General features: G+C 32.3%; 3 protein-coding genes across 3 annotated transcripts; 1 reads left to right on the forward strand and 2 right to left on the reverse strand.

Moving 5' to 3' along the window:
* The first annotated feature begins 7,259 nt into the window (after positions 1-7,259).
* On the forward strand, positions 7,260-10,826 carry LOC137822930 (probable pectinesterase/pectinesterase inhibitor 54). Its single transcript, XM_068627956.1, has 3 exons — positions 7,260-7,603; positions 7,997-8,593; positions 9,939-10,826. The coding sequence occupies exons 1-3, from the start codon at positions 7,294-7,296 to the stop codon at positions 10,634-10,636; spliced, it is 1,605 nt and encodes a 534-aa protein (XP_068484057.1). The 5' UTR covers positions 7,260-7,293; the 3' UTR covers positions 10,637-10,826.
* Positions 10,827-18,852: 8,026 nt separating this feature from the next.
* LOC137822426 (F-box protein At5g03970-like) lies at positions 18,853-20,160 on the reverse strand. The gene has a single exon (XM_068627313.1). It carries the CDS (start codon positions 20,158-20,160, stop codon positions 18,853-18,855), a length of 1,308 nt encoding a protein of 435 aa, XP_068483414.1.
* A 989-nt stretch (positions 20,161-21,149) lies between these two features.
* On the reverse strand, positions 21,150-24,362 carry LOC137822427 (uncharacterized). The gene is made up of 4 exons (XM_068627314.1): positions 24,240-24,362; positions 23,166-23,901; positions 22,592-22,978; positions 21,150-22,213 (listed from the first exon to the last, which is right to left on the reverse strand). Exons 1-4 carry the CDS (start codon positions 24,360-24,362, stop codon positions 21,150-21,152), a joined length of 2,310 nt encoding a protein of 769 aa, XP_068483415.1.
* Positions 24,363-26,993: the final 2,631 nt, after the last annotated feature.

Raw genomic sequence — 26,993 nt, forward strand, 5'->3', positions numbered from 1 at the left:
AAAAATGGTTCTACCTAGGCCTTGCCCAAATGGATTGAACATGGCCCAACCCGATGTAGACTCGATGTCACAAGCCAATAGTGATGAGAATCAAAAAGATGTTATCAATAGAAGAAAAGGACAAGGGCCAAAGCATTTAAAGTTCTTCTTATTAGTCTTTGCAAAAGATGAGGCCCAAGCCCAAAGCCCAAGCCCAAGAAGGCCAAGCCCAAGAAAGCCCAAGTCCAAACCATGAGGGGCACGGCCAAGCATTAAATAAAAGAGCATCATTTGAATTACTTTTGTATAGTTGTAGGAGGTGTGAATATTAAATAAAGAGTGTGAATAGTTAGGGGGGTGTATACACAATTTTAGGAGGTGCTAAAAATAGGAAGTGGATCACACTTACTTCATGACTAGGTGGCACCAATTTGAAATTCATTAGCTTTACATTTCAGCACCTCTAAAGGTTATAAATAGAGGTGTGTGCTCTTGTAAAATTCAGATTGGAAAAATAGAGTAAAGTTACTATGCTCCATTTGTGAGTGATTGTGAGACTAGTTCTCCTTTTCCTTGTCTTATCTTGTGATGCATTGGGAGCATTCAAGTGGCGGCAAATCTGCACTTATCTTGGAACATTCATCATCCAAGTGGTGTGTCCATTCCCAATCCTTGCTTCAATCACATAATTCATCTTCCTTCATCTTGTTCTTCAATTTCAATCGTTAATTTTGTTTCTAGGTTTTGTTCTTCAATTTTAATCGGTGCATTTTGTTCTTTTGATGATTTCAATCGGTAGATTCATTTCTTCTTTCAATTCTGTCCAGTTTTTTCAATTTACACATTTCAATTGTGTTTCTATTTGTGTTCTTGTTTTGTTCTTGCTTTCCTTTCAATTCCGCCAAGTGTTTGTGATAAGGACATGGTACTCATGATGTATATGAGTTTGGCTCTTCATTTGGATGGCTTTGTCCTCCATTGATTTGTCCTTAAGCCTCCTTAAAGTGTTGCTTCTTATCAAAGTGCCAATCCAACTCATATCAAATAGGGGCCCAACTTGAATTGGCCATACTTGACCTTGTTTGTCTAGACTTAAGACCGGAATGACTTTGCTTAACAAGGGTTTGGGCTATATTTGAGCCAAAGCTAACTTTGACTAAACTCAACTTGACTTGGGCTCGACCTAAGTCGTCTTGATCTAGGGTTGAGTTGGACTTTAGCTCGAGCTGACTTTAACTCAACTAAACTTGGGTCTAAGCTTAATCAGTTTAACTTGGGCGTGAGCTATACTTGAGCTCGAGCTGACTCTAACTCAACTCGACTGGTCCCGAGCTGACTCGGCTCGACTTGAGCCTGGGTCGATTTTGACTCGACTCATCCTAAGCCTAGGCTGACTTGATTTGACTTGGGTCCAAGCCAAATTGACTTGAATTGGGTGACTCAATGTATTTGGAGCCTGAGTTGACTTGGTTCAACTTGGGTCTGAGCTAGACTTGAGATAGGCATGACTTTGACTAAACTCAACCTAGGTCAACTCGACTCAACCTAGGTCAACCCGACTCAACCTGGGTGTGGGCCAACTTAACTCGATGTGTGTCCAAACCGAATCAACTTGACCTAGGCATGGATTGACTAAATTCGACATAGGTCTAGATTAACTCGACTTGACCTAGGTGCAATGTGAATCAACTCGACCTTCTCCTAGGCCAACTCAACTCGATTTGTGCCCGAACCTACTCAACTCGACCTGAGCCCGACCCAATGCTATCTTACTTGGGTCTGACTCAATCTACCATTTCATAACTTTATATGATCAAGACACACCTTGAATTTGAATTTTTAAAATCCAAAAATTATCCAATTTATAGCCAATCCAAATTTAGGTAAATGGATTGAATTTAAAATTCAAATCTAAGTAAATGCAAAGAATTTGAAATCCAAAAATATGAATTTGGATTTAAAATCCAAAAATATAAATTTAAAATAAATCTATTTAAATAGACTTAATGTAAGATAATTTGGATATATAATTATAAATTGATTTGATAATTTAGATTTTTTCCCACATTATAGATAACAAAAATATAGAAGAACAATAACATGAAATTGGCTCTTTCTCAATTAATTGGATTGAACCAATTAAGATAAATTTCTTGTTAAAAAGAATTATATATAACAAAACTAATCATACAACTAGAACTAAAACCCTATGTTTCTTTTCCAATCACATCTATAAAAGTTACACTCACAACAACTGATGAGAATCAAATAAAGGAGGCTTTTATTAATGAAGGAAGAGATCATTCACCTTCACATTTGAAGTTCTTCCTTCTAGTCTTCTCAAAATTAAAAGAAGACATAAAATAAAGATGAGGCCCAAGCCCAAGAAGGCCAAGGCCCAAAAAGTCCAAGTCCATCCCATGAGGGGCAAGGCCAAGCATTAAAAGAGCATCATTTGATTTACTCTTGTAGGAGGTGTGGATATTAAATAAAGGAGTATGAATATGTAAAATAAAGTCACATTGTCCATGTGACTTAGGAAAGTAGGTGTAGGTGTAGTTTTTAGGAGGTGTCATAGTAGAAAAAGGTCACACCTCCCATGTGACTTGTTTTTTGTGGAAATTTCAAATGAGTTTTATTTGAATTTTCTCACCTATTTTCCAGCACCCTCACACTATAAATAGAGGTGTGGGCTCTTGCAAAATTCAGATTGGAAATTAGTAATAGAGAAACTCTACTCAATTTGAGAGAGAATTTGTGAGAACTTGTCTTCTCCTTCACCTTGTCTTATCTTGAGTGCAATTGGTTCTCTCAAGTGGCGGCACTAGCTCACTCATCTTGGAGCCTTCACCATCCAAGTGGCGTGATCACCAAACCAAGTCTTCCATCTCCATAAGTTCTTCTTTCTATCATCTTCATGTTCATATGAAATTCCTAAAACATGTTTAGCTTCCTTTTTGTTCGACAATTCAGTTTATTTCCAGCTTTGCTTTGGTTCTTTGTTTCCTTAGCTGCTTCTATTTGTTTCTTCTTCAATTCTAGTTGATTTGTTTGGTGCATTTCTGTTCTTAAGCTTTTTAATCGGTGTTTTTGCCTTTTTACACATTTTAATCGGTTCAATTGACAATAGATGGAACTTCCATGTGAGTTTGGTGTTTGGTGCAAGTTTTGGTGAGTTCTTGAAACATAGAACCTTGATCCAATTCTATTAAAAGTGCCTAAGCTATCTCCAACTCTAGTTGATTCCATAGAATGTCAAAGAATCATCTTTATTTGGCTAGTGGAATCATATCAACAACCCATGGTATAACTAAACAAAATTTAAATTTTGATTTTGTTTGTAGTTTTCCTTCACTCCTCAAATGATGTGTGTGACAGATTTGTATTCCTTCACTGCATCATCATCTTTTTGTTATTGTTTTAGGCTCTTTGTGTTGGCTTTGGGGTGTTGTTTTAATCTTTTTGTTATTGTTTTAGCCTCTTTGTGTTGGCTTTCGGGGTGTTGTTTTAATTTGCTTACTCGAAAGTTGTTTGGTTCTTTACTAGCCATTTCACTTTTTTGGGACTATACCTACCTTGTCTTTTTCCTTTGGTGGTTGTATGATGTTGCTCCTTTTTGGTTATGGTGTTATTCGTTTTTGCTCTTTTAGACATTTTTTAAATATTTTATTTTTATTTAATTCATTAATTATCAATAAAAAATAAAAATTAATCAGCCTAGCTACCAATAACAATTATAGGATAATCCACGCTAGTATTCCCGAGATAATTAGCTAGTAATTTGACCGTTGAACATCGTAAATTAATTTATTTGAGTTAGTTGTTTTTAAAAGCCTCATTGAGAATAATTCACTTTTTCTAATATAATTTTATTTTTTATCAATAAAAAATTATTTAAATTAGATGGAACACTTAAAAAGTGTCTTGCACTTCGTAATACAGTAGTGTATCTATTCCACTTTATGTATACCTGTTACTGAATTTGCCTGCAACCACATTTGTAGACATTATATATTCATTCTTTATTGTTTAAGGTCATCATCATGCTCCTTTCTTCCCAGTGCCCTTTTGCTTACAAGACAACATGGCCCCCTCAGAGAGTTACAATCAATATTTTCATTTCGATCTTGGGAAATGGATTTTCTTGGAACACCATGAAATGGAGAAAATCAAAAAGTACGGAAGTAAAAAATAATTTAATTATTAAATAACATTTATAAATACCATATTTTGAGTAGATTTATAAAAATATGGCATTACAAAGATAATAACAACACTTTCTTATAATCCTTATATTAATTAGAATTAAATATGTTTTTTTTTCTATATTATATGTAATATTGAGTTTTTTTTCTTGATTTAAACTTTACATCATTCATATATTTATAGTATAAAATAATTGGAATGAATATGATTGTTATTTTTTAAAATTAATTGTTGTTTTATTGAAGATTGATGTCCATTTTAATTACTTCTAATCTAATGAGTTGATAAAGTGAAATTTCAAATTTTGATAAAAAAACAATTTTATGTGATAGTATGGAAAGGAAAGATATATATATTTAACCCTATTAACTAAAATTGTGAGTATTAACGCAATTTTTTAGTAATTCCTCTATCTCTAGATATTAATTACTTGATAAGTATTTTATATTGCAATGTGTGTTTATTTTTATGATATAACATTTAATATTTGTATTTATTATATTCTAAATTTTGAAGCATAGAAACCCCACAAACCTGATCTAATTTTTTTTCTGTTATTCATATTATATGCATGAATAGAAGATTATCTTAAAAGTGATTGTATCCCTTCATTGTTCCATACAGTAGCAATTTTATCTTAAAAGTGATGTATCCCTTCATTGTTCCATTTAGCAATTTGAGAAGAAAGTCTGAAACATACACCGACAGCTATACCCGTATACATACACCGACAGCTATACCCGTATACAGTTATATATATCAGGGCTCTAGACGTAGATCAGAAAAGTTTCTTTATAGTAATATAATAATAATTTAAAAAATAAAAATAAAAAAATATAAATATATTAAAGTGTGAAGTGCGTGTATATACTATTTAGGGTGTTAATATATGAGGGCACTCTATGTAGAGTGGTGAAAAGTAGATAATGAGGGTCCCTGAGCTATTAAAAGTGGCAGAGGGAAAGCAATGGAATAGACATCATAAAAGATATGTCATTTTCTTTGCTACCAAGCTTTTAAATGGCTTATTTTATAGATAAAAGGCAATTCGAATTGTGCTATGTGAGTCAAAATTGTATATATTTTTCTTTTAATTTAAATTTATTTAATAATTTATGTTTGTAATTAGCTTCTCTTTTCAATTTTTTTTACATGTACATTAAAAAAGGCATTTCAAATTAAAAAAAAATACATTTCAAACCTTATTAAATAAATTTTTCCGAGTTATCTCTGGCATGAATGTAATATTGCTTTGTGTCTTTATTATAAGTGATTGTATCATTTCATTTGTTTTGTGAATCAGATTTAGATTTTGAGTTGTATGTAGACAGGGTTTAGCACGAGCATTTCAAGAAAATCATGAAATAAAAACTAATTTTTAGAGACCAAAATAATTAGTTGTAATAGTAATTAAATTAAAAACTATTTTATAAACTAAAAAAAATGATTTATAAATTAGTTTCTATTATTGTTAACTAGTTTCTCAATTGGTATCTAATTAGCAACCAAGGTTTTAGAGACCAAATTTAGAAATTACATAATTGGTGGTTAAAACCTTGGTTGCTAATTAAATACCAATTTAGAAACTATTTAACAATAATAAAAACTAATTTAGAAATCAATTTTTCTTTTAGTTTCTAAAATGGTCTCTAATTTAGTTACTATTGCAACTAATTATTTTGGTCTCTAAAAATTGGTTTCTATTTCATGATTTTCTTGTAGTGGAGTAAGAGAATTATGGAACATAAAAATTAAAAGAATTTTAAAAATGGGAGGATATAACAAAAAAAAAATTAGTTGATTAAATTAGAGATTATTTTAAAGACTAAAAAAAATTAGTTTCGATTATTGTTAAATAGTTTCAAAATTAGTATCTAATTAACTACTAAGGTTTTTGCTACCAAATTTATAATCTAAATAATTGGTAGTTAAAACTTTGATAACTAATTAGATAACAATTTATAAACTATTTAACAATAATATAAACTAATTTAGAACACAAAAATTATTTTAGCCTCTAAAATGGTTTCTAATTTCGTCACTATAGAAACTAATTATTTTTTGTTTCTAAAATCAGTTTCTATTCAATGATTTTCTTGTAATGGTTGTTGATTTGCTTAGAAATTGTGTTTTATGTGTTTTTGTGTTCGAAATTTTAGGTTGACTTGATTGTATAGATATTCCTAAAATGCTTCTATTATTTATTTGTTTTTTCTAATAAAAAATCAAAATCTTCATAATAAAAATAGAGTAATTTTGTAGTTAATTGCTAAATATGTTTATGTTTTATTACAAATTTTCGTAAAGCTCGCTTAGAAATTGATCATACTTTAAGAGAGTTTTCTTTATTTAATTAACTGAATTAGGTTGCTTGATTTTTATATAAATTAATTTGAATTATTTTCTAAATTAAGTCAATAAATATTTAATACTTTCAAACTATAATTTATAAAATGAAGGAAATATAAATTAAAGTAACACTTTTAATAATTTCGTTTGAATGAATGGCTAAATATTGGATAAATAATTGTTATAGAAATAACTATTTATTAATTTTCATCAACATTTTGAAAACCGTGTTGTTCGAAAAAGAACAATCATTTTCACATCTTTAAATAAATTATTTCTAATACTTGTTAACTAATTAATTACAGGCTGCATTAGGCCAACCTCTTACTGTTTAGGTCGAATAGACCACAACAATTGACAAGCCTAATAGACAACCAAACCAAAACCATGCTATTGGAAAAACCAAGAAAATGTTAATATATAATTATAACAAGATTAGTTTTAATGCAACATCAACATAAAATTTATATTAATTAAAACTCATTCTGAATATAATTATTAATCCTTAATTTTATGATGATTGAATGACTACATTATGTTTCAAATAAACTATTATACAATACGGATAAAAAGAATTAAATCATTATTATATGAGTTATTTGTGATTATCTGTTGCAGAATTTCATGTAAAACCTTTTTATTTATTTGATGTGAAATTATGACAAGTTACTATAGTTCTATACTTCCATTCTCTTAGTATAAATAGATAACCCTTTTCTCTCAAATGTATCAAATAAGGAGCATTCTTTAATCAGGATTATGGATAAAATCAGCCATTGTTGTCTTTTTCTTCATCTGGGACTGAGAATACCACAATTGGTGGTAACCCTTTTAGTGTTAGGAAGGGCACTGTCGTGGCTCACCATTTCTGATGCTCACAATGAATGCAGTCTTACTAGATATCCCAATCTATGTGCTGAAACCTTGATGCAATCTGGTTCATCCAATCACACTGTTGATAACATTTTGGCTCTTGTCAACAAAACCATATTAGAAACCAACTTGCCAAGTTCATATTTTGCAGAATTCAAGACTGCTGATGCTCATGTAGCTCATTCTGTTGTTGCAGGTAACTAGTATTTTGATCTGAGAAAACAGTTTTTATGGTAACAAGAAAATTGTATTTGGTTTAAACTCATTTTGTTATCATTCATGTTCATTATGGAGATAAATCTTATAGTTTTATCGTAATTTTTTATATTATGAAAAAGTGTGATTAAGACAGTCACAGTTGTGGTTGTGGTGATTTTGAAAATCTGTGAACACAATTATGACCATTTAATTCATGTTCATGAACACAAACAATACTGAAAATTGTCCATTGCATGCATTATTTAGGAATTGTTCTATTTACGTTAAGGAAATTGTTGGAACAAAACACACACATATATTGATATATTCATATTGATGGAAATGAATTGTGTTATGTCTTTTTAATTCTTGATTGTGATCATACACACAGATTACTGTGAAGAGCTAATGAGCATGTCACTGAAAAGGTTAGACCAATCCCTGAGAGCACTGAAATCCCCTGGAAGAAACAACAATGACATCCAAACATGGCTAAGTGCTTCCTTAACTTTCCAACAATCTTGTAAAGACTATGCACATGCACATGCCACAGTACTCTCTGCAGATGGCCTTATGCAAAGGATGTGCAACAAGATGGAGTTTCTTTCTCAACTGGGAAGCAACTCATTAGCTCTTGTTAACCATATGAGCACAAAAGCTAGCCACAAAGTTGGCACTAATGAAGAGGAAGATGAATTTCCTAAGTGGGTATCAGCCAAAGGACGTAAACTGCTTCAAGGAGGCACCATAAAAGCAAATGCCATAGTTGCACAAGATGGTTCAGGAAACTACAAGACAGTTTCTGACGCCATTAAAGCAGCTTCGGGAAAACGGTTTGTGATTTATGTTAAAGAAGGGATTTATAAGGAGAAGATTCGCACCAGCAAGGATGGTATCACCTTGGTTGGAGATGGAAAATACTCTACTCTTATTGTTGGAGATGACAGTGTTGCCAAGGGTTCTATCTTACCTGACTCAGCCACATTTAGTGAGTTCTCTTATCCATTTCCTCTCTCTAACTCTCACTTTTCTCATATATAATTATAAAAACTCCAAAAAAACATACTAACTTTATGACTGAATGTCCAATTTTATCATACAAAACCACATTAGCAAGTATTTCGTACTAAATTTATTATCCTTAAAAATTGACTTTGGTACTATTTGTGCAGTGGCTATTAATTATATCTTATAATGTTATTCATTGTAATTAAGAAAATGACTTTGGGCATATAATAATTTAGAAAATAATGGGCTCAATCATGTCCACACCTATAAAATAAAGAAATATAAAAGAGAAAAAACTAAAATATTATACACTATAACGTGATAAAAAAAAATATAGAGAAAAATAACGAGTCTTAACGGTGTGCTAATAATGGAGGAGTATTTGTGCATTATTGCTTTAATAATATTTTTGTATGGTGATGTGAATTTTTGCAACTATAGAATAATAAAAGATCTTTATTACAAAATATATGATTAATTTAGTAGTATACTTACATATACCATATATATATATATATATATATATATATATATATTATTTACTATATATACATACGTGTAATATACAATGTTAAAAACCTTTGTTACAAATAGATGATTGATTTAGTAATACTGTAGACAACTAATTACCTAGTGTTCTTCTCCATGCATATAACTCTGTCATGTGTAAAGTAGGCAAGTAATGTTGATACTAAGCTAGTTGTAAATTTGCTCCAATTATTTACTATAAATACGGAATTTATATACACATAATACTTTCACAACACCTCTCAAAGTAAAAATAAAAAATCATATAAATATAATATATACATTTAATGTGCAACAATCTTAAAATTGTAACTTAAATATATTTTTTTTTCAAAATTCTTAACAATAATCTTAGGAGTCATAATAGAATGATTAGTGACAGCATAGGGGCCTAGGAAATAGAAGAATAATCGGTTTCACTGGTCTGAATTCAATACGATGATGCCAACACCTTCGTCAACAGTAAACTTTCAACGATACCATCGATGCTCTACACTGAAGTCAATGACTCTTTTCTGATTTGCATGAACATTTAATATTATATTACACAACGTAATAGAAAAAGTGCATCATCAGAATTTATATGCATCAACATCTCTAACTGCTTCCAACATAATCAATGTTCGTAATCCGTTTTGATAAATACCATGTAACAATAACAATTCCTTTACCCCTGTCTTCATTTATGCTTAAGATTAACCCAAAGATTATACACCTAGTTATAAGCACACAAATTAAAAACAAGACTCAAATAATGAATGATTAATTGACCACTAAAACTTTGCCACCACTCGCAGCAATCACCGGCGATGGCTTCATCGCACGGGACATCGGATTCCAGAACAACGCGGGCCCACAAGGCGAACAAGCGGTGGCTCTGAACATGGCCTCCGACCGTTCCGTCCTCTACCGGTGCAGCATAGCTGGGTACCAAGACACCCTCTACGCCCACGCCCTCCGCCAGTTCTACGCAGAATGCGACATTTACGGCACCATCGACTTCATCTTCGGCAACGCCGCCGCCGTCTTCCAGCGCTGCAACATCCTCCTCCGCCGCCCCCGTGGATCCAGCTACAACGTCATTCTGGCCAACGGCCGAACTGACCCCGGCCAGAACACCGGTTTTTCCATTCACAAGTGCAGCATATCGGCCACCTCAGACTTTTCTTCTGTGAAGCACTCGTATGGTTCGTTTCTGGGGAGACCCTGGAAGGAGTATTCGAGAGCGGTGGTGATGGAGAGTAGAATCGACGATACCATTGCGGCGAGAGGGTGGGTGGAGTGGCCTGGGTATGGAAGCTCTGTGTTGAAGAATTTGTATTTCGCGGAGTATGGTAATGAAGGAGCTGGTGCTGGAACTGCAAAGAGGGTGCAGTGGCAGGGATTTCGTGTTCTTCAGCCGCAAGAGGCTGGGAAATTCACTGTTGCTACTTTTATTGCCGGAAACTCGTGGATTCCCTCCACCGGAGTTACTTTCATTTCAGGGCTTAATTAACTCTGCAGCAGTAGCAGTATTAGAAGAAGATGAAGATGAATAGTATCAGTAAGAAAATTGTTAAGACTGGTTTATTTGATGATTTTCAATAAATTCTAATCTATGATAGAAAGATAACTACAAAGAGATTCAATTATGTGTAATTATTCCTTTCAGAAGAAAAAAAATGTGTGATTAATATTTATACCTACACCTTACTTGCAATTATGTACAAAGAAGGAAACATGTATTTGTATTTTTTCTTTGTTAAGTGTGACTGTTACTTCCGGAAGTGAGGTGGAAAGTGGATTTTGAGATAGGCTCAATCTTCTTTACAATAGTTGTCCAACTTTTTCAATAAAATAATTACTAGAGTTCCATCAAGAATATTCTTAAAGTGTTTAAAAAATAAGTAAAACAAATTAAATGAGTATTTCTCAAAAAAATTAAGCTATATCTATAATTTTTTTAGCTAATTTAATATCTAAAAATAGTAGCTACGATGTATGGACCAACTTACAACAACGTAAGTTTTTAAGTGAATGTGAGTCTTACTTCAACCACTAACATTAATTACCATTTGTCATCTAACTCAATTTGTGCCTAAATTATTAATCTTTTACTATAATTTTCCTCACCTTTTTTTTTACTAATTTAGAGGAAATATTTGTAAAAAAAAACTTTATAAAATTGGTTTATATTAATCGTAGATGATTTAATAAAATTAATAAATTCCGATTAAAATAAATTCTAAATAACTACTTTAATACAGTAATGTACGAGTACGACCGAACGATTCAGTGAGTCGGTGAGAATCCCGAACTATTTGGCCACTCAACCACGATAAGAATGTCACGTGACAACACGTGACAACGAGCAATGGGTTGATCAAGTCAGCAGGGCTAACCCATGATTAAGAGTTGTTCAATTAGCGCAACCCTAAGCACGAATCAACCTCCTAATTCGACCCACCAACGAAGGCCCATTAAGGTAATATAAACAGCGCAGATTCCAAGAATCAGGTACGTCATTATATACAATACTCTGACAACCAAGTGTCGACACCCTCACTGACTTGATTGTCGGAGTGCCTTCTGCAGGTATCATCTCAGCCTGTGTAACCAGACGACCGAGATGAGGAAGGTGAAGCTGGAAGTTAAGAAAGGTAACGACCGACCGAGTGGAGGAGCAAGACAATCGTTCTCTAGGTTCCAACATCCGTTCGAGAACAAGTAATAAAAAATAAATTTTAAGTTCAACTTAATTTTCTTAAGATCGAGAAAATGAAATAAATTATAATCCTACTTAATCTCTAATATATGTATAATCTCTATAAAAATTAATTTAATATATGATATGTTGCTTATTCTTTTGTCTGACTCAAACAAAAACAGAGGTACCAACGCGTAATGATAATTGTGGCAATGTGGGACACTGAAAAAGTATTTGTCTTAGAGTTTTCATATTCTCATGCTAACATTTGTCCAATAGGGATTAGATTTTGCAAGAGTTCTGCCATGTTAGGATCATGCTTATCCATTTTTGGAGAAGGGTGTGTTTCTGTATACCATCATGTATTTTGGTAAATTGGTTATGGGATGAAGCACCTCACATACTCTTTTTAATTTATTCAATTTTTTACTAATAAAAAATAAAACTATAAAAAAACTTTAAATTTTAAAACAAATTCTTAATGATATTATTTACACGTATTTAGAGTGAGAATAATGATAATGATATTTTGTTAGCGTATTTCCATGGATAATTTTAGTTATCAAGTTATAAATAAAGAAGAAGAAAAAATGAGCTTTGAGTGGAAGATCGACATAAACCCTTTTGTTAGCTACAACTCGTTGTCTTTCAATTATAACAATTGACTGTCACTCTATTATAGCTAACATTTTGTTTCCTGGTGGGGCTAATTAATTGACTTTTTCTATTTCCTTAAATCTAATAAAGTGATGCAAAAAGTGCATATGTTCATGAAAATGATATAACCAATGAGTTATAGGATTCAGTCAAAATATTAATATTTATAATAAATAAAAAAATAAAAAAATTCTTTAATAAAAATATAGATAAAATATAAAACGTTAAAATAATTTTCAAAATTAAAAATGAAAAAAAACCATTTCTCTTTTAGTATATCCACTTCTCAGTACCTTTTTCTATATTAAAATAGGAAGGTGATATTCTCCCATCATCAATTTTTTTTATACTTCCATATCACAACTAAGAATATAATTATTTTATTTAAAAAAAAATTATATTTATTTTTATTAATTAAATATAATATTTTATTATTGAAAAGAGTTATGAATAGAAGTAAGAGAAAAGTGTGAGAGTCAACTGATAATTTTTTTTATTGAAAAATGAGTTAAGAGACTATCACGTCGTATCAGCTATATATTATATATTTACTCTCAAAACCACTTTCTAGTTGGAACTTTTTAATTGAAAAATAATTATTGTGATCTTTTTTTTCCATTCGGTTATGCAATTTTATTATTAAGAATTATATTTTTTACTGTGGTATGCAGTTATCAAAATATAACTATTCTTTAAATAATCTAAACATAAATTGTTTTAACGATTAAAAATTTAAGCTAACCGACGTACTCTTATAATTTTTATTTTCACTTAATTTTACTTTAAATTAAAATATTAAATCAATTTTTTATTTAAAAATAAGAAAATATTTTATTGGTAAACACTACCATAATTATGGCTTTGAATTCATGCAAAGTCTCGTTCTGTATATTTCTCGTATTCTAGTTGGGTTTTAAATCTTATGGCTTATATGAGGTTGATTCATTAAGGTTGGGTAGTGTTGGTCTGGTAATCCCTTTGCTAAGCTGGTAGGTAGGCGATCTAATAGGAGTTTATTGTCAAGTATTTATGTATAAGGGTTAGACCACCCTTGAAGTGGTTCCTATTTATTTATTTATTTTTATTGTGGATAAAAAAATGCTAAGTTTGTGAAAAACATCACAACTGTCAGGAAATTAGACATGTTTACTAAAGAACTTAGATGAGAGCGTGTATATTTTTTTTTGATAAGCTTACTCTTATAAACGATAAGTTTAGATAAATGAAAAGTCTGAAACATTTCATGCTACACATCAAACTTATAAATATTTATTTTATTTGTGCAAGCTTCATTTCTTACAATAGGATCTTGCGTTGAAGATAAGATCTATTGAAGAATATGCTTAAAGCTATTCTACACAAACAACATCTCTAAAACGCTAGAATGTCAATCCTGTGTAAATCGGTCAATTGTGTCTCGCCTTATGCTTTTCTCGAAGATGGAAAGAAAGTCACTTGTTTATGCCTAATAAATGATGTCGTGTATCAAAATAGTTGCATCAATAAGTCGCATACATTTAATGTTGGATAGAGAACATTTAATGCATTTATGAGCTTGAATGTGGTCAAACATAAGATGAAGAAGATGAATGATGAAAAAATCTTGCAATGGCTCCAAAGGAATTTGTAAAATCCTTTTTTTCTTCTCAACTATATATAAAGAAGATCTTTGTGAAGAAGAAAGGTGAAGAATTATGCTTATTGAAAAACTCTTAAGGCTCTTATAATCTTTAACAATATTTTACCCTTAGTGTGTGAACAAGAACATTATTTCTGTTCATAGCAACCTAAAAGAGTGTTTGTCATCTTGTATCTATCTTAGGACGTCATTCCTCTTTTAGTTATCAAACCTTTGACCTTTTAGATCATAACCTTTGTTTAACAAAGTTGTTTAGGTCGGAGTGGTTGGGTCCAAAAATACTCATGCTTAGTCATGAGTAGTTGTGTCTAAAATGTACCTGTTGTTTAGTTAGGAGTGGCTGGATCAACAAAATACTTGTTGTTTAACTAGGAGTAATTATGTCCAAAGAATAATTCTTGTGTAGTCATAAGTAGTTTGGTCCAGATAATATTTGTTTTGTACCTTGCAACATTAGTTTGGGTTAGTTTGGACAAATCAATATAAAAATAATTTGTGTAAATCTTTATCTCTTATCTTTTCATATTGCTTGTTATTTATATGCAACTAACCAAAGGAAGAACTTTATGAAAACGAGTTTTGAAATTTTTTTAACAATATGTATGCCTATTGAAATTGCATCTGACGAGCTTCCTCAAATGTATCTTTAACGAGAAACAAATTGACAATACACTCATCTAGCTTAAACTTTGCTTGTTCATGTTTATCAAATGTTTTTATTGAAAAGATTTTAAAAATACCAAATACATAATTCAACCCTATCTTCTTATGTATTTGACATGTTTTCACACTAAAGGTACACGAACTATAGTGTTGGAACAAGGTAGCATGATTAAGAAGGAAAAAACTATTGCTCTCAAGGGTCATTGCTCCAAGTTCACACCCGCTAAAGCACTCAAGGGGGAAGACCCTAAAGAAGAGTGTTAAGACGATGCAAAATCAAAAATAGGCAATGAAATTTCCTTAATATCTCACAAAATCCACAATATGTGAGAGAAGAAAGGGAATTTCAGAGGAAGAATGACCCAGACATAATAGAAATGAGAGCCTAAAGACAAGAAATCTCAAGTTGTCTTTTTTTAGTGAGAGACGCTTGGACATTTTAGGTTAAAATGTCCAGAGGCCAATAGAATCCAAGAGAAATAAAGATGTTCATTCAAGAAATATGTGAAGAAAGTTTTTATGTCGACTTAGGAAGACTAAGACGACTTAGATTGTCAAAAATATGATGTAGAGGAAATCGTGAACCTTTATCTCATGATGAAAACCTCATCTGACATATTATCAAACTACGATGAAAAAGAGGTAGATTTTTTTGACATTCACTCTATTATAGAACTATGATGAGTTACTCTATTATAGAACATTCACTCTATTATATAAGATAAGTTACTCTTTCAAATAATCAAACTACGATGTTACTATGATGTAGTTCATTGTAGTACAATCTCCTCCTAGCCCCTTTCCTGCACAAAAAAACATTGAAACCCCTAAGTAACTCAGCCTCGTTATGACACCTGCTATGAAAGATAAACTGCAACTAGAAACATCTAAGCCAACATTCACAACTTCCTGATTTAGTGTTGCTAATTATAACATGATAATAACCTGAGCAAGAGATTTACCACTCATAATATATGTACACCCCTTCGTGTATGTTCTAATAATCATATCCAAACATATCCTTAGATATAGACACCAATTTGAATAAGAAAAGATAGCCTTATTAAATTTATATTGCACTTATGTCCACATCTTTAATTGTGCCTCACTAAAAATCTTATCTACATCCAGCCTTGCATTCTTAAATAAAATGACATTCCTTTGGTCGCAGATAGATCTAACAACCACTATCCACATCCCTCTCCATGTAATCAAGTGATATTAAGCACTAATTAGGACTAAGATCCAAATAATTAAAAATTCATTACAATATTATATATAAATAAATAAAATAAAATATGCATTATTTATTATTATGTATTTATTACCTCACATGAAAACCTACTAAAATTTAGAATATATATATATAATCTTATATAGACATCTCCACTACTTATAATAATATAAGAATGCCATAAACTAATCGATAAATCGTGAATTAGTCTTTGGTACAAGAAATCATTAAATAGCAACTACATCTAGAGACCAAAAATAATTAGTTATTATATTGACTAAATTATATACAATTATAGAGACTAAAAAATTATTAGTACCTAAAGTTATTTCTATTATCAATATTGGTATCTAAATTAACTATCAAGATTTTAGTTATTAATATTTTAGATTTTAAATTAGTTTATGAGAGACTAATTTAAAATATAAGTAATTAATAACTAAAAATTTGGTAACTAATGCTTAGATACAAATTTAGAAACTACTTTATAAATTTTTATTAATAATATAAACTACTTCAGATACCATTAATTTATTAGTTTATAAAATGGTATCTAATTTAGTCAATATAATAACTAATTATTTTGATATCTAAAACTAGTTTTTATTTAATAATTTTGTATATTGGGTTTTGCATTCCATTACAGATGTGGACGTTTCATTTTTTGCCATGGGTGAGTGAAAGTGAGGAGTATATATACGGGGAGAAGGGTTTGCGAATCAAATGAGGCTGTGTGAGTGGTGAGGATCTCATGTCTTACAAATTCTCACTAAGGATTTTTATACCTTCCATAAATTTCATTCATAGAAAGAACTATACTTATCTAGAAAAGAAAAATTACCATGTGTATCAATTTCTAAATTAATTTTGTACTAGTATGGACGAGACCGAGATTCGGTCATGAAAGTCCGGTCGAGAGCATGGAAACTTGGCTGAGACGAGGGAAACCGTCCCGTCCGACCAACCGACACATACATCCATTAACGTTCAAACCAAGGTCAGTGAAGTTAATTTGTCATTAAGGATTAGGTAATACATCCATAAGTGTGATTCATTCCACTAATAAGGTCTAATAAGGTAAGCCCATTAAAATAATATAAATAACACATTCCAAGGAGAAAGGTACCTGAATACCGATCACCCACTTTACTGAGCGTCAGAGTGTCTTCCGCAGGTACCCCCCATTCGATGTTCACCCAAGACTGAGAGCCGAAGGAGAAGCACGAAGACGAAAAGGGTCACAGTCAAGCACCTAGCAACCTGCCCGACCGAAGGAAGAAGACGAAGACTTCAATAGTTCTCTAAGTCTCATCTCCCTAGTAAGAACAAATTGTTAAACAACACTCCGTATAGAAATAAGAAGTTGTATCTCATTTTTTTTCTAATAAAAATAGAGATTGAGGTGTTTATATCATTACAAGAAAAATATTAAATAAAAATTAATTTTAAAAAAATAATTACTATATTAAATAAATTAGATATTATTTTAAATATTAACAAAATTAATATTTAAAATATTTTATATTATTATAATAAATAATTTTTAAATTAATATATAATTAACTATCGAAGTTTTAATTACCTAAATAATTAATTAAATATTAATTTAAAAATTATTTATTAATAATATAAATTATTTTATATGTTAATTTTATTAATATTTAAAATAGTTAATTTAGTCAATATAGTAACTAATTATTTTATATCTATATAATTGATTTTTATTTAATTATTTTTAATATTTAAAATTAATTTTTATTTAATGATTTTTTTATTGTATGTTATAATTATAAAACTGGCATCAATTTATATTTTTTTATAAGTCTTTGGTGAGTACTATATATCACATTAAATATTAACGATGAGTTATTTTTGAAATTTATTGTTATATTTTTAATAAATTTTAAGAATTAAAAAATGTTATTACACTCTTATTGTTAATGCAAAAGCCTACTAAAACTTAAGACTAATTATATTTGCACATAATCTTTTTAAAATTATAGTCATTTGAATTGATTAAATAATATAAAAGTTTTAAACTTTAATTCACATTATTTTATTATGAGCGGAAAGATCACACTTCTATATCTACATTTTTTTTTATTTTTATCATTTATATATAATTATATTTAATATTAAAAATAAAATAAACGCTGTAATTATTCATATTCTTATATTAAAAAAGGAATATAATAAAATGAGAAAAAGAAAAATAGGAGCAGTGCTATTAAATAAACCGAATCTATCAAAATTGTTCATACCACACTATTCATAGAATTCAAAACAGCATCTACATCCTCAAAAGTCTGAAAATAGACAAACTCGTATCCCTGAGACTTTCCACTGCGACTTTCATGGATGATTTTGGTACTCAGAAAGTCAAAATTCTCTAACAACTGCTAAACAATTATTATATGAGAAGGTGATACTTTGACATGAAAACTTTTAATGTAATTAATTTAAATATAAATATATATAATAGTTAAATATAAATATATATATAGTAAAAAATAAATTTGTAATTAAATAATATGAAAAACTGTTAAAATAATAGTATGAGATTATAAATGTATAGTTATATAAAAAAAAAACTTGTTCTGATGACAACAGCTCTAATAATTACAAAATAATGAAATAAATCAAATAAATTTTTAGACTCTTCAAGTAATTACAAAATAATAAAATAATCAAAATAAAATAATAAAATAATAAAATCAAATGTTGATGTAAGTATAGAAATAGAAAAAAAAGTTATGTGAACAAAAGGATTTTAAAGAGAAATTGTCTATCTATGTACATGTTCCAAACACACACTCTGGTCGAAAGAAAAAGCTACACAGAAGGATCAAGCAATGAAGGTGGTGAAGGAATCGGAGTTGGCCACCAAGGAAGCACAATCGGGATCACCGGATAAAAAAGCAAGGACAGACCACCGTATTTGCAAACCCTAAACCTACAAGTTAACAAATTGCAGCAAATGATGTTATCACCAAACTTGAGAAACACACTGTCCTTAACATAGGGATGAAAAGCAAGAATCCTACTACAACCCTTCACATTTTCAACCTCCAAGCCTTTCAACTGTTGAAAGAATGGCCCAATAATCTCAGGGAGACAAAACTCATGCATCAGTTCCCACCTTCTTTCTTCTCCCTTCCCACAACATTGCAACTCCCAAACTCTTCCACTGTAAGCTTCAAAGTTACTAGAGGGTGAGATAGGGAACTCAGATAACTGCAACCTTCCACAAGAAACCCCAAGGCACCCTCTATAAGCTTCGCCAAAGCCACGTGGAAGTTCAATCACAGAAGCCACGCGTTCATCATCATAAGGGTCATACACAAGGACCCTCCCTCCACCCATGAAGTACAACTTCCCTTCATGCTCAACGCTCGATGACGACAGAAAAAAACCGCACGCAAAACCCTGCGGACACGACAGGGGAAACCGCTTCCATTTGCCTGTCTCGGAAGAGAAAACCTCAACGTCAAACGCAAACCTCGTGTCGCTGAACGCAGGGATGCGAACCACCCTGAACCTGCGTTGAGAAGGGGAAACGATAGATACATTGGGGTTTGTTTTTTGAAGATTGTAATAAGGGTCGCACATGAAACCCACGAGAACCCCAGCGTGGTCACAGAGAGTTAGAGCAGAAGGGAGTTTCAAAGAATCCTTTGTAAGTGGGTTACGAATGTGGTATATGCATTTGTAACGTGGAAGAGGGTTTCCGTATACGAGTAAACCGTTGGAAGATGCGAAAACAAACTTGGAAACAGAGCGTAGTTGCGGTACGATGTTCGCAGGTTTTAATTCTGGGTCTAGGGAGGTTAGAGAGAGTTGGTTTTCGAGAGGGCCAAGTTGAAGAGAGGGTATATTTGGTGCTATGACGAGGGCATTGTATGGCTTTAGAATGAAACTGGGTTGATCAGGGTCCTCTCCTTGGGATTGAATTTTCTTGAAGAGGGTGTGTTGGTGAGTGAGGTATAGGGAATGGAAATTGGGATGGGAAATGAGTGTCAACCAATGCTTTGAAACGCTCTTGCATGAGAAAAGGGATTTGCATGGGAGTTTGCAGAAGATATCGGTGAGGGAATCGTCCAACAGATTGTTGATGGTGGTATTGGATTTGGTAGCAGCCATGGATCTTGAGGGAAGAACATGCCAAGAGCTATATTGATGATGACGATTTGGAAATTGAGACTATAAATTTTGCTAATAATTTATGGTGCTAATTTGCAGGGAAAATGATGGTTTTAAAAAGGTGTTTTTAGAATTAGATTTTCCTAGTTATCAGGGAAAACGATGGCTTTAAAAACCTTTTTAAGAATATGTTTAGATTCATGTACCCGTTGTCTTGGATACTTTGTGTTTGATGTCAGAGATTTACGGGTGAAAAAAAAGATATATTGCTTGAGGTTCTCACTTCACGGACAAGTCTATGTATCTTTGTTGTGAAAATGTATATAAAAAAAAGCACTTTTATGACCGTTGTTATAAGGGATTAAATTGTTAAATTTAGTGTAGAATTACTAATTTTTGAAGAGCACCTCATTCATTCTTCTTTTTGGTAACAACATCTACTCACCATGGACATTTTCTTTTTCTTAACCACACATATTTATGGTTTTTAAGTTAGAATAAATCTCTTCTTTTTCAAACCACGAGATAGATGCTTCAAGCATATAGTGAACAATTTCAAAATACATACGTAGAACCATTTTTAGAAGAATTTCGAAACAATATAGAATAAAATTACAGTCATGCAGAGGGAGAACATTCAGCAGCGCGCCAAAGACCTAGAGTTTGTTCAACAACAATATTAGACCGACCTCACCAATGAGTTCCACATGTTACGTGACGAAATAGATATATTAGTTTGTGAACAACCACGAAAAACTGGAAACAGTACTTTGAGCTTGTCGAAGAATACCAAATTTGAGGTGATATCAATATCAAAAAACAACCACTTAAATTTTGTACATTTTTTTTTATCAGCAATAAAAAATAAATAAATAGGGACCACTTCAGGGGTGGTCCAACCCTTTTACAAGAACACATAGAATCTAACTCCTAACTTGGCACCCAAAATCGTCGGACAAATGACCAACCAAACCAAGCGCTAACTAGCTTTACCGAATTAGCCGTATACATGCCAAAAGATCCATAACCCAACAGGGGTAGGAAAAGTAAACTTCGCGGGACTTTGCAGCAATCCAAGACCATACCTTTACTTGCGCAGAGGCAAAAACTTCTAACACATCTGTCACTCCTCCATTAAAGACGATCGAGTTCCTATGCTTCCAAATTTCACTCACAATTCCAACCCAAATTGCCCCCCAAACATCATTAACTGAAACCGATGTCTGACTCAACCTGAATTGGATAAAATTTTGCATAGGATCCAAATGGATTGCGAACGACACTCCAAGCCACTCAAAACAAAGACACCAGACCCTCCAAGAAAAGTCACAAACGGAGAACAAGTGGCTCAACGACTCTTCAACCTTCCCACACAAGCAGCAAACAGGGTTTTCAACCACCACCCCACGCCTTACCAAAGTAACCCTAGTTGCAATCCTATTTTCCAACACCCTCCAGGCCAAGAAAATAGCAGAAGGCAAGGCTTTACACCTCCACAACCTACAGTAAATCGGAGAGAATTCCCCATCACTAACCCTCCTTACCTTAATATAAGCTGAGTTAACAGTAAAACTTTGAGAGCCCTCAGCCTTCCAGACCCAGCTATCCACCCCTCCCGCATCCATCTTTATCCCTTGCAGCAACTGACTCAACTGCTCCTCCAACAACTTCTCGCAGTCAAAGAGGGATCTACGCCAACACAGATGCCAAATCCAAACACCATTAGACCAGTTCCCGATCTCGGCCACCTTAGCAGCTTTAGCCGTGCTAAGCGAATATAATCTCGGAAACATTCCCTTCAAGGCACCACAATTCAACCAGCTATCTTCCCAGAAAGAAATATTCCCTCCATCACCAACTTTCCAGTCTATCCCATCTTCAAAACTTCTGCCCCAGTCCTCAGAGGCCCAAACCTCCTTCAAGTCTCTCCACCATAGGGAACCCCTGCAAGGTTTACCTTCCGCTCTCAAATTCCTCCAACCACCATATTTAGAGTCGAGAATCTTCTTCCACAAACCTCCATTGGCCGAACCCCACCTCCAAATCCACTTGCCTAGCAGGGCCAGGTTAAAAGTCCTTAAATCAATGATTCCAAGACCCCCGTAGTCCCGAGGCTCGCAGACCTTATTCCAAGAGGCCCAAGCGATTTTCCTTCCGTCAGAGCCTCATCCCCAAAGGAAATTCCTTTGGATTCGAACTAACTTGTCAGCCACCCCAAATGGTAATTTGAACAAGAACATAAAGAATAACGGGAGTGAGGAGAGGACTGACTTAATCAAACAGATCCTCCCAGCCATTGACAACCACCTGCCTTTCCACCTCGACAGCTTATCCTGAACTCTCTCTAGCACCCCGTTCCAAAAAACACCGCGCTTGTGGCACCCACCTACCGGTAATCCTAAATAGACAAAAGGAGTTACCATCACCTTACAGTTAAGAATAGCTGCAAAACGCTGAAGCGAACACTGATCCAACCTCATCCCGCCAATTCTGCTTTTTAGAAAATTCACCTTAAGCCCAGAAGCAAGCTCAAAGCAAAGCAAAATAGCCTTAATATTAAAAACACTTTTGGTATTCGCTTTGCAGAAGAATAAGGTATCATCAGCGTATTGTAACATATTAACCTTCACCTTAGCTCTTCCAACCTCCAGACTGTCAATCAAATTCTTCTCTTCCGCCATCCTAGACACCCCAGCCAACCCTTCAGTAACTATGAGGAAGAGGAACGAAGCAAGCGGGTCACCTTGACGAAGTCCCCTTCTAGGAGAAAATTCCCCAGTTGGGCTGCCATTCACTAATACATAGACAGAAGCAGATTCTAAACAACACTTTATCCAACAAATCCATTGAGCATAAAAACCCAGTATTTTCAACATATAATATAAGAACTCCCAGCTAACCAAGTCATATGCCTTTTCATAGTCAACTTTGAAGAACACACAACTCTTTTTCTTCCTTTTATATTCTTCCAGCACCTCATTCGCTACCATCCAGCAATCCCCTACCTTCAAGAAAAGCAGACTGTCTGACATCAATCACTTTGCTAATCACCTTTTTCAAGCGTAGAGACAACGCTTTTGAGATAATTTTATACAGGCATCCTACCAAAGAAATAGGCCTAAACTCGCCAAGCTGCAAAGGATTTTCAACTTTTGGGACAAGACAAAGGAAAGAAGCATTTGAACCTCTAGGCCAGTGGCTCTTTGTCGCAAAATCCTTCACTGTTGACATCACATCCATCCTTAAAATTTCCCAACAAAACTTTATGAAACCAAAATTAAATCCATCAGGACCAGGGCTCTTAGAGCTTTCACAATTCCAAACCGTAGCCCTAATTTCTTCTTCAGAGAACTCCCCCACCAACATCTCATTGTCTGCTTCCGAGATAGAATTGAACCTTACGTTATCTAACCTGACCTGACAAACATCGTTTCTGTCGAATCTATCCTTGAAGAAGTCACGAACCTTGTCCTTGATTACCCCCTTATCCTCACACCACCTACCCTCAACAAACAACCCGTGCAATTCATTCCTCGACCTTCTCCATTTCACAGATGAGTGAAAAAACTTTGTGTTAAGATCCCCCTGTTTCAACCATTTCTGTCTTGCTTTTTGAAATACAACCGCCTCTTGTTTAAACATGGCTCTGTTCAGATCAGCCAAGAGTAACCTTCTCTCCTCCCTTTCTGACTCTTCTGGACCATTATCATCATCTCGTGTGTCTAACTCATTAATCCTCCTCTGTAACTCCTCACTAGCAAGGTTCACATCTCAAACACTTCTTTGTTCCAGATTTTCAACTCTGTTTTAAGCTTTTTCAATTTTTCTTTTAAGACGTAAATTCCACTTCCTTGAACATCAAAGTTGTCCCACTTCAATCTCACAAAATCTTTAAACCTGCTATCTTTTTGCCAGACATCCAAACTCCTAAAAGGTCTCGAACCCTAGTCGACAGACACTTCCTTAAGGACAACTGCACAATGGTCCGAGATTGACCTACTTAGGACGAACTGTTGGCAAAGTGGCCAGGCTTCGAGTCACTCCTTTGACACAAGAACCCTGTCAATTCTACTTTTTACCAATCCATTAGGCTTATACCAAGTAAACTTCCTACCAACCAGCGGGATATCCACCAACTCAGATTTTTCTATAAACTCATTAAATCCTTTTATTTCTCTAGAATAGTCTGTCACCGAGATCATACTCTTCCTCTCCTCTTGTCGTCTAACTGAATTAAAGTCTCCAATAACACACCTTGAATTTTGTACATATACAAGACAAGTGACTCTTTCATATGATGGTTGTATTGGTTAAGTATGTTTTGGTATCTTTTAATAAGTACTTTTTGTCTTTTTTTGGAAGATTCATTGTAGAAGTTATCTAGTTTTTAGAGTTAAGTATAACAAGAAAACTGTTTGGTTAATCGGGTTATCCTTATGCTGGTTATAGGTGTAGTATATAGAATTGATAGGATTATTTTGTATAAGGGTTGAAATATTTTTCATTTTAATTAATTTAATTATTTTTCAATAAAAAAAATCACTTGAATTTATTAACTAGCTAGACAAGTGTTTCTTAATAAAAAAAAAATATCTAAACAACCAAGGGTAGCTTTTATTTTCCACATTGTAGAAGTTCGACAAACTATCCTCCCATATGCAAAGGTACCGAGGAAGACTATCTTTTTACTTTTATGGTTGTTAACCTTCCATCCAAATGGAAGTGCCAAAGCATTAAAAGATACTATGGATCGTCTAATCCGAAAAAATTATTAAGAAGTGAATTTAAATTTAACTCAATCTTATAAAATCGGCTCATAAAATAAGGTTTGTACTCACTTATAAATTACAAAATGTTTTTATCTTTAGTCGATGTTAAATCTCTAACACACCCATCTTACATCGAGATCTGTCAACTCGTGTGTGAAACTATATATTTATGGGTAGTCTGACCCAAAATATATTTATATACTAACTAATTAGATTATAAAGTTGATAGTTAATTAGATACCAATTTAAAAATTATTTATCAACAATAAAAATTAATTTAGTTACCAAAAAAATTTTAGTCTCTAAAATAGTATATAATTTAGACAATATAGCAACTAATTATTTTTTGTCTCTAAAATTGCTTTATATTTAATAATTTTCTTATAGTGATTGTATGACAAGTAAAAAACATAGATTGAAGTTTTCTAAGGTGGCTACCACTAGGAAATATATATTAGACTTAATTCATTCTGAAGTGTGAGGGAAATTAACGATATCATTCATTGATTATTATTCTAAAAGATTGTGGGTGTCCATCCAAAGAAAGTCGGATGTATTTCAAATATTCAAGGAACTCAAAAGCAAAAGTTAAAGGAAAAAAAAATGTGTAAGAACCAATAATGATAGAGAATATGTAGATTAATTTTTTTAGCATTTTACAAGAAAAAAAAAATGTATTGCAAGATTGTGATTATGCCATAATATAACTTTTAACATGAATAATCACACCTATGACAAATTCCACAATTGAGATTTCATCGTGACTCTTTGAAAATAAAGATATGATGTGTTTTATTTAAAAATATTTAATAATTATAATAATCAAATAGTCATATTTAGAAATGAAGAGGCATGATCATTGATTTCAAAACAAGATGATTAAAATGGTATTTCAAAATAACTCAACTATAGAACAATATTTTGGAGAATAAAACTTCACAAAAAAGATTTTGGTTTAGGATTTCAAATGTGCGTTTGATCCCAAATTTGGCATAAAAATGAATCTGAATAGTAGTATATAAGAAAAAAAAAAGACTCTTACCATTTTTCTTAAGGTTTATAGTTGAAAGTTATATTTTTAACTTTTTTTTATCATGATTCATTAGTGTGGAATTATCCTAACATTTTTTTGACATAAAACCCCAACATTGGTAAATCGGTTACATGACATTTATTTAAAAGGCCTTTGGTAAATCGGTTACATAACATTTATTTAAAAGGCCTTTATAAAGTTTAAGAATTTAGCATCCACTCACACGAGTAGAAACACATTGTTTCGTAATTATAAAAAGAATTATGCATAACAAGTTTAATACTAGAGGAGACACTCTTAAAATAGAATAGTGATGCCTCTTCGAATTCAAAAAATTCATAGTTTAGATGTTTATAACATAAGCACGAATTTTAGGAAACAAATAAAGAAGCATGAGTATTGTGCGTAGTTTATCAACAAAATAGAGAGATGCAGCATACAAATTCTTCCAGGTATGCTCTATTTATTTTTTAAGTTTTATTTCTTTATTTTAAAGGTTTATTCTTCTGGTCCTTTTTTTCTCCTTCCATCTCACATTACAATTTTTCTCTATTATGAGCATAAACAATAGTATTTGACCTTCTAATATTGACAGTTTGAAACTATCTTTCATGTAGGTCACTTGCCAGAAAAGAAAAACATCAAAAAATTTGATAATTATGGCTGAAAATTTAACTATTAAACGCAAACATAATTTATTTCCATTTTTCATTTCCTGACCAAATGAAATTGAGACAAAGTATGTCTTTGTCAAGTATTTTAACATTCTTTTTTATCATTAGTTATACAGATCATTCTCAAGTTGCACCTTGTGTTATTTATTTCTAAAGCACAATGTGTTTTTAACCAATAATCAACATTGTCGTCATGTATAGGTCATATACTTAGGCCTTTTTATTTTACTTTAATTAAATTTTATACATCATTTTTGTCTTCTATCAATGTATTTTTTTTACTTTATATGAATTTGTGACATACTTTTATGTAGGAAATATTCATACTCGATTATTTCACCAAGATGGGAGAAATTA

This window comes from Phaseolus vulgaris, chromosome 9 (assembly GCF_000499845.2).
Source record: "Phaseolus vulgaris cultivar G19833 chromosome 9, P. vulgaris v2.0, whole genome shotgun sequence".
Classification (NCBI taxonomy): domain Eukaryota; kingdom Viridiplantae; phylum Streptophyta; class Magnoliopsida; order Fabales; family Fabaceae; genus Phaseolus; species Phaseolus vulgaris.

What these genes read in the sequence shown, in the direction of transcription:
- LOC137822930 (XM_068627956.1), top strand. Translation starts at nt 7,294, where the DNA reads ATGGATAAAATCAGCCATTGTTGTCTTTTTCTTCATCTGGGACTGAGA. An exon ending in AGCTCATTCTGTTGTTGCAG is followed by an intron (nt 7,604 to 7,996) that starts GTAACTAGTATT and finishes TCATACACACAG; the next exon opens with ATTACTGTGAAGAGCTAATG. An exon ending in ACCTGACTCAGCCACATTTA is followed by an intron (nt 8,594 to 9,938) that starts GTGAGTTCTCTT and finishes CACCACTCGCAG; the next exon opens with CAATCACCGGCGATGGCTTC.
- LOC137822426 (XM_068627313.1), bottom strand. Translation starts at nt 20,160, where the DNA reads ATGGCTGCTACCAAATCCAATACCACCATCAACAATCTGTTGGACGAT.
- LOC137822427 (XM_068627314.1), bottom strand. Translation starts at nt 24,362, where the DNA reads ATGATCTCGGTGACAGACTATTCTAGAGAAATAAAAGGATTTAATGAG. An exon ending in ACAGTCTGCTTTTCTTGAAG is followed by an intron (nt 22,979 to 23,165) that starts GTAGGGGATTGC and finishes AGTGTTGTTTAG; the next exon opens with AATCTGCTTCTGTCTATGTA. An exon ending in TTTTGCAGCTATTCTTAACT is followed by an intron (nt 22,214 to 22,591) that starts GTAAGGTGATGG and finishes TGGCCCTGCTAG; the next exon opens with GCAAGTGGATTTGGAGGTGG.